This window comes from Eutrigla gurnardus (genome assembly GCF_963514095.1).
Source record: "Eutrigla gurnardus genome assembly, chromosome: 3".
Lineage (NCBI taxonomy): Eukaryota > Metazoa > Chordata > Actinopteri > Perciformes > Triglidae > Eutrigla > Eutrigla gurnardus.
Window position 1 is genome coordinate 4224774 of NC_139917.1, and position 8386 is coordinate 4233159.

General features: G+C 42.8%; 1 protein-coding gene across 1 annotated transcript; it reads left to right on the plus strand.

The window, feature by feature from the left end:
• Positions 1–1096: 1096 nt before the first annotated feature.
• On the plus strand, positions 1097–8150 carry LOC311011520 (beta-1,3-galactosyltransferase 5-like). Its single transcript, XM_084006524.1, has 3 exons — positions 1097–1370; positions 1765–1834; positions 5888–8150. Exons 1-3 carry the CDS (start codon positions 1338–1340, stop codon positions 6898–6900), a joined length of 1116 nt encoding a protein of 371 aa, XP_083862650.1. The 5' UTR covers positions 1097–1337; the 3' UTR covers positions 6901–8150.
• The last annotated feature ends 236 nt before the right edge of the window (positions 8151–8386 follow it).

Sequence of the window (8386 nt, forward strand, 5' to 3'; positions counted from 1 at the left end):
ATGAAGTGAAGTGGGGCCGACTGCGCCGGTTTGATGGGTTCCTTGAAAACCTTCCCTGGCAAAATTTAGCGTTTGTTCGTTAAGGCAGCACTTGGCCGTTAAAATCCCACAAAAAAATTGAGACTGACTGTATTTTTTTAATTGGAGTATATTACTGTACCCTGGCGCCAACGTTTTTTGTTGAATACGGTAATTAACGTCAATTTTTAAAAAATACAGTAACTCACTGTATAGTGTGTGACATAACCCAAAACTCCCATAATTCAATGGAAACTACATTTATTTACTGCGTATACTATTTGCTGTATTTTACTGTATGGTATGTGGTAAATAAGTGTAGAAATTACAGAAATGTTTAACAGTGTACGCTGTTTTTTTCCTCCATTGCTGCAAAGATGGTTTTCATGACTTGTCGCTGTGGGACTGGAGGACACCAGCCTGTCTATCAAAATATTTTTCACGTTTGTGAAACCGACGAAGTGAAAGCGTGTCACAGCCACCTCATCCTGTTGGCTGAACACCTCACACACAGACACGTGGTTTAACATTGTGTATACAGACATTAAGGGCTACAAGCAGTGGAAAACACAAAGTAAATGGTAATGAAGGGAATTTCTTACTGAAACTGCTAAATACACCGATCATTGATTATGCATCATCACAAAATATATAAAAACTCGACACACATTAAATGGACACAGGAGGCTCATATAAGACGAGTGTGTTCTCTCCACACACAAAAGTAAGAATTGTATTTCTTTGTTCCGATTTCCATGGAGTGTGATCTTCAGAAAAATGCACCTCTTTTGAGAGCATCCTAATTTTGTCAGCTTCTGCTCACATGCTCTCATCATTGAAGTGGAAATATGACTTTGAAGACCTGAACAGGAAGTGGTTCTGTGTCTACAGCGAAGAGCTTCTTTGGGCGGAGTGCTGGCGACACTTGTGTCTCCTATAGTATTAGCTTGTGCTGCTGTCACATTTCCTTCCTTGCTGTTGTGGAAAAAGAGCAGTGAGTATATCAACGTAAATGGGATAGTGAAGGAGGTTTCCACCTTCAGGTCAGAGTTACTGCTTCCTTAATCTAAGATGGAATAATTCTGTAGATTATTGATATATCTGGATGCACCGTCTGAGAAATTTAAAATATAGATGTCAATTAGTAATTTAATTTGATGTATTATTTAGATTTAATCGTATTTCAGCTCAATAGGATGTTATAATCACTATAAAAATGTATATGTACATGTCTTTAATTTCCAACACTGTGTAATACAGATATATGTCTATAGTAATATACTGGGGGGTTTGACAAGGACGATCAATCTTTCGCTGGAATGCTGTTGACTATTATTCACTTCAGATCTCAGGTCAGTGTTACCCTTTTAAAGTTGGCGTTCTCCAACAACGTCCTTGTAAATCAAACATCGTTAAGAGTATTGCTTTCAACTGACAGGAGATCAGGAAACACTTCCTGTTATCATGATAAAAACGCCATACACTCTCACTGATAGCCTGTACACGGTGTTGGAGCAGTGTTCTTAGTGGACTTTGCACGTAGCACATGTATTAGCTTCTAGCGCTACTTGCTTGGGTTGAATCCTTGACAGCTGGCACATTAAATCACATCATTTAAAAAAAAAAAAAAAAAAAATGGAGGTGTGGGAGCAGCGATTGAAAGAGGGGAATATAGACTGCTGTCAAATATATATAAATATATACCGTTATTGACCTAACAGAATATTTGTCTTTTCTGAAGCGCAGTGTTCTCGGCTCTGGCAGTTACACCTGGCTGCATCCACACCTCAGTTGAGGTCAAACTGGTTTATTGAAGGTGATGCATCAGACCTGACACTCCTTAAATGAACAATGGGTGTTGGGGAACTAGCAGGAGCAGTTAGAGGGGCAACAGCCGGCAAACACAGCTATACAGACATACAACAAGGCAGCAACCGGGACATGCAGGGTTAACAAAGAGCTACTCAGACAGGTTCAACAAGCAGGATAGCAAAGTATGCTAACATTAAACAGAGTTAATAACCAGGATTATTTAGAACATCATAAAAAATCACAAAAAATGGACCTGAGCCAATAGGTAAGGGATAATGCCCGACGAGGTGTCCATTAACAGAAATGATTGGAGGACGCGGAGGCGTGAACCTACTACCAATACTTTAATGTGTTTGAGTTAAAATCGTAAGGGTTTTTTTTATCTTTACAAGTCTAGCGGACTATTTAATATCTCCCGTATGAAGGCGTTGCCAAGCAACTTGGCTATAGTGACCCGACCGCAGCAGTTGATCAGTGATGGGAAGTGAGATGATAGCTTAACCTTATGTTACGTGATACAAAGTATCATTTCAGAAGGCCAGTGCACTACTTACCGCTTGTGTGTGTCCAGAGGATGATGCAAAATTTTGTTTCAAAGAATCAAAGTTCACAGATAGTTTCCTAAATCGTTTTTATTACAGCAAATATTGTCAACCATTCACTCTGATCATCACATGTGTTGAAAGGAAAGCAAGCAAGTAGCCTATATGCAAGACAGAAAGACAGGCAATGGCAGTGGACCTATGCCAGATGTCACTTAACTATTAACACATTATTTAAAATTAAATGCTACATTTCCATTAATTGTCAAATTTGATAGCGATATTGGCATGTCCATCATCGTGGCATTTGATGGACCAAGATTTAAAGTTTGTGGCTCGCTACGACCATTGCTTGGGACAGTGGGAGATGACAAAATGTTGCTCCATTCTCGTCTGTCCTGTACTGACGGAGCCCAGTAAGCCTGCAGGCTGCTCTCACAACGATGCCCCGTCACTAACATGATCTGGCGAGTTTCCAGCCCGGCGTCAGACGGCCGACAGCTGTGCTCCGGAGGCTGTGGTTGGTGTAAACCCGCGAGAGACCCACCTGAAAGAAACAATAATAAACACACTTAGGCTATATTAATGAGGACAGAAGAGGGCTTATACGGCTACATTATATTAGAATGTAGCCAGTGGACAAACCTCTTAGCTGATTTTTTTCAGCATGTTCCCCAGGTAGTGGACACCCATCGGCTCCCTGGAGTACCACACATCAGATGCCACAGTGATGGAGCGCTTCGGGTGGAGATAAAACGATTTTGCATCTGGTGGACACTTGGAGATGTACTTTTTAAAACTTTTTACTGGACACAGAGGATCCCCGGGCCTGGCGAACATGAACCCTCGTAGGTTTTCCTTGTGTGGGTCGTTCAGATCTTTATGGTTTTTTGTCTGAGGATTATGCGCTAGGCTGTATTCAACGCCATGTTCGTCTCTTTGGATGATGAAAGTTGTCATTGTCAGCTCACGGCTCCCCCTCCCTGCCACGTCGAGTAAAACACAGCTGGATGTCAAACCACACCTTTCTGACGAGGCAGAGGGGCGTATCGGGAGACAGCGCAGATGAACATCTGATTCTTTGAAGATCCGACTCAGTGATGCGAGGATGGTGGAAGCTGGTGTCCTTCCCACTCTTTCTGTAACGTTTCAGTATCGCCTTAAAAACCGCCTTACTGGTCTTGAACACAGTGTCACTAATGATGTTGACGTCACTATAATGGCGGTTAATACCAGCTCTCAGACTCCTCAAACTGGCAACACTGTATTCTCCTCCTTCCTTGGTCGACTGGACAGACGCATAAAACAGTCGCAAAACGTCATTGAGAGTAGCGGCAGTGTAGCTTTCAAAGTTGATGTCCATGTTTTTGCCAGCGAGGAAGTCTCTTAATGTTTTAACTGCCCATTTCGTGGTTTTCTTTGTGTTTATCTCGTCCTTGTCATTCTCTAATTCGTTCAATTCCTCCGGTATCACCTCCTTGTGTCGCTTCTCCTTTTTCTTTTCATATTCTCTTCTCTCTTTTTCTTCTGCTGCATCCCAGGGTTACCATCTAGCGTTTGAGCCAGCGCAATCATTTAGAACTGTCATCAGGCAATTTGATGGAACGTCTTTCCTAGGTGTACATTAACACTTTTTTAACCTACACCCTCCAGCCAATCTGAATCGTGTATTCACCCAGACCATGGTATATCAGCGGGTATGGGTGTACAGATGAGACAGGAGACTGAGAGGAAGGTTAGATGGAATGGAAGCAGTTGCAGGAATCTGCGAGAAGCTGTGAGATGGCCTCTTTGAAGGGCGGGATGATAATTAATTTGACCAGTTTGAAGTGTTTTTGTAGTGCATTCCAGTCAACGGCAGCAGCTGACTGGAATGATGCTAGACCGAGTATGGATCTGGTTTTAGGTGATGTTAGCAGGATGTGGAGAGAGGACCGGGTGTTATATGTGATAGGGAGTCAGGTAGGGGGTGTCCATTGAAGGAGGGTCTTGTAGATGAGAGTGAGCCAGTGAATATGTCGATGAGTGTGAAGTGATGGCCAATTTACCAGAGGGTAAACACTGCAGTGGTGGGTGTTGAGGGGGGAATTTGTGGGAAAATGGATAGCAGAGTGATAGTGTGTCCAGTTTGGCGAGAGTGCCCTTACATGCAGTTCTCCTGAACTATTGTCATGAAAACAGCAACATTTCAAGTGCTTTAACCTGCTCCGGAGCAGGTTATGTTGCTGATAAGAGATCAAGGTGGAGAAAAGCACCGCCTACTGACCAATCAGCTCTCTTGAAGATGTCATCAGCATTTGTAAAAGGACCCGTGGAGCTCTGTGCACGGAGCCTCGGTACATGGGGCAGTAACTCTACCACTGAGCTATCAACACGCTTTAAATCGGTGAGATCTAGTACTGCTCTTATGATAGGGCAGTCATATTATATGACTATTATACGAAATGTTACAAAATAGGGTTGTAAACGATAAACCGATGCGACCGGATATTCGGTTCAACAAGTGAGAGATACGGCTGCATCGGTAGCAGCCTCCTCAATCGATACGAATTATCAATGAATTCCTAGATGAATCGGTTACGGAGTCATGGATCGGGTATCGCAAGACTTTGAAGCGGTTGGCGGCATTACACCAGCGTCTCTAAAACAACGCAAGAGCTGAAGCTGCCTGCGAAACGCCGTAGCTGGCTAGCTTGTATGAGTTATAAACAAGGGACAACACGGAACATGGAGGAGGTGGAGGTGGAGAGGCGGGCGCAGCACAGGTAGGCGGCTGCGACGCTGCCGTGTGACCGCAGGCACTCCACGACCGCACGTGAGAGACGGAAGGCTTTGAATGTCGATCGCTTGTGTCTCAACTTGCGCCACAAGAGGCGGCCGCAGCACAGGTAGCGTCCACGACGCTGTCCTGTGACCGCCATCCAACGATTCAGACAGAGTTTTTTTTTGGTCCATGTCTAAAAATAAATACATTGACATGTGATTTTGTTCTGTTTTTTTTTTTTTCTTTTTTGCCAGTGCCATACAGCCACAATGTTTGGGGATATGTGGTATTTTACATATTTGAAAAGAAACTATTGTACTGTCACTTTCATAGAATCGGCTTCTTTATTTTATGAAATATCTACAACAAATATTAACCGTAGAATCGAATCGTATCATTCTTACACTGTATGGAATTGATTTGAATCGAATCGGTCTGTAATAAAAGGATATCGTTTTTGAATCGAATCGTAACCTGTGTATCTAGATGCATATCGAACCGTTTATCACAAAGAGATGTGCAACCCTATTACAAAATATTAATAACTGACCATTCGTCATATGAATTCTGCCATGTCGTTTGCAGGGTCATGTTAAAAAAAAAAAAAATCACTCGGGGGTTATGCATAAATTGATCAGAGGTCTGAAAACCCCTCCAGTGGGTCTTAATTAAATAACGTACAGTCCCTTATCAGAATTTAAGGAGGAATGTGCTGCCATCATGTCATAATGTGAGTCTCTTTTCTGTGTAGTTTTAATGGCGAACAGGAGGACCTACATCTTCATCTCCATCCTGGGAGCAGTGAGCGTCTTAGTCGCCTATCTCAACTGGAACTGGGACTTGGTCAGCGGAGATATTCCAGGAACGCCATCGACGTCACCATCTGCAGCACCACCTGCAGCACCACAATGGGAGGATCCTGGGCCATATCACGTGGCCTATCCACGGAACTACAAATACATCATGGATGACACCCCCACGTGTAAGACCAAGACTCCTTTCCTGGTCCTGATGGTTCACGTTGGAACCGGTGATGTTGCAGCTCGGGACACCATCCGGAAGACGTGGGGAAATGAGAAACTGGTTCTGGGTCAGCAGGTGGAGACTCTCTTCGTACTTGGCCTACCTGGAGGAGCTGATGCTGAGCAGCAGCAGGAGAAGCTCAAACAGGAGAACCTGCAGCATCATGACCTGATCCAGAGTAACTTCCAGGACAGCTACCACAATCTGACCATCAAGACTATGATGATGCTGGAGTGGCTGGCAGCACACTGCGTCAAGGCCTCCTACGTCATGAAGATCGACTCTGATATGTTACTGCATGTCCGAAATGTTGTCAAACTGTTGCTGGATCCAGGCACAGCCAAACAGAACTACATGACGGGTTTGGTGTGGTGGCACAGCCCGGTTTTAAGAAACCCATTCGATAAGTTCTACATGCCGAGACACGTGTTTGCTGAGGCAGAGTACCCCCCATATCCTCTGGGCATGACCTACATCATGTCCCTGGACCTGCCTGCCAAGATCCTGAAGGTCTCTCCTCAGATTAAACCCATCTTCATCGAAGACGCCTACCTGGGGATGTGCCTCAAACGCCTGGCCATTTCCCCCACCGACCCTCCTGGAAAATCCATGTTCATTGTCGACCCCATGCATCCTCTGAGCAGCTGCAGCCTTTCAAAAGTGATCGCCGTGACGACGACGAGCATCCCACAGATGACAAGTTACTGGGAGAGGAGCAGACAGCCAGAAGCTAAATGCTGAATAATTCAGACTATAGTGATGAGGTGATCATTTCTTTGGATTTGGATCCTGTGGCAACCTGAATATGACAGAGATTTTAGAGACACTAAAATGAGGCGTAAACACAGGAACACCTGGCTTCTTGGTTGGGTGAACGCCTTATTATAACTGAAGGAATTATTATTTATGTTTAATATTTTAGGCGTGTGGTAAAATGACTTAATAGCACCGCCTAGAAAGTTTTTCACCTTTTCTAGAAACTTTGTGCTTTTAACAAACAGATATTTCACCAGATCAATTTCAAAGTTTGTCGGTAAAATCTCAATACCTTTTGTGATGAATTTCTTCCCCATGAAAATATTCAGTTTTCATTTCAATTAATTATTATTAATTACACCTGTGACTACCTTGCAATGACATGAAAAGAGCCTCAGATCTTCTTTTAATAATCACCATAATTTTGTAGTTATTTTAGCCTCCTTTTAATCTGGTTATTGCAATGAAATCACAGCTAAATCGTTTATTTTGGGTTTTGGGTTTGGGTTTTAGTAAACCAGCTGGTGTGTCTTGTTAGAGCCAGTGGATCCAGCTTGGTGAAGTCCACCGAGCAGCTCTGGATGATGTCATGAACTCAGACAGAACGGTGTTTGGTTTCCTGGTGTGTCTGGGACTTTTAACATGTACAAAGCAGCACTAGTGGTGAATTCAGCTGATGGATGAAACCTGATTGGCGTCTGCGTGGAGGTAAGCCCCGCCTCCTCTCTGGCGGTCAAGCACAAGTGACGTGAAGAGCGTTGGTGAGAACAGAGCTTTCGAGTTGAAGTTGTAATTCATGTATTCTGTGTTATGTATTGGAAATGTAATGTTCACTCACCAGTCAGCTCCTTTATTAATCACTTTGATTAAATGTTTTGGGTAATGAGATGTGTTCATCATATAAACATAGTCAATAATACATTTGCATCATTTAGTTTCATCATTTATTTATCATGGTTTCTTGTTGTAAAGTCAATTTATCATAATTGTGTGATGTTACTTTGCATATATGGATCCTATATTAAGTTTTCTAGCGTAATCATGTGTTCTACAACCTTAGTAAAGAAAAGACATGAGCTCTTCTACTATCATCTGGCCTCGGTGTTAACACAAATAACCCAGAACCTTGTAGAAGGATCAGATGTGGGTGTGTGGGACTTTGACCAGAGGTTGATTCTTTGTTAAGGCTTTCTCCTTTTCCATGATCGCAACAATAAAAATACAACACCCGTTGACCCTAGGAATCCTTATTTCATTCTCACCTTCACTGCTTCACTTCAATAAACCACTTCCTGCTTTTCTCTGAAACAGCTTGTCTGCATTTGGGTCCAACATTTCATTACATTATAACAATCAGAAAGAGATTTATTACAAAGAAGGATTTTACACCAACAAGAAATTTGTTTATGTACAATGTATGCACCTTATTCACCAAGACAGTGACTTTATATACAATATAAACAAACAGAGA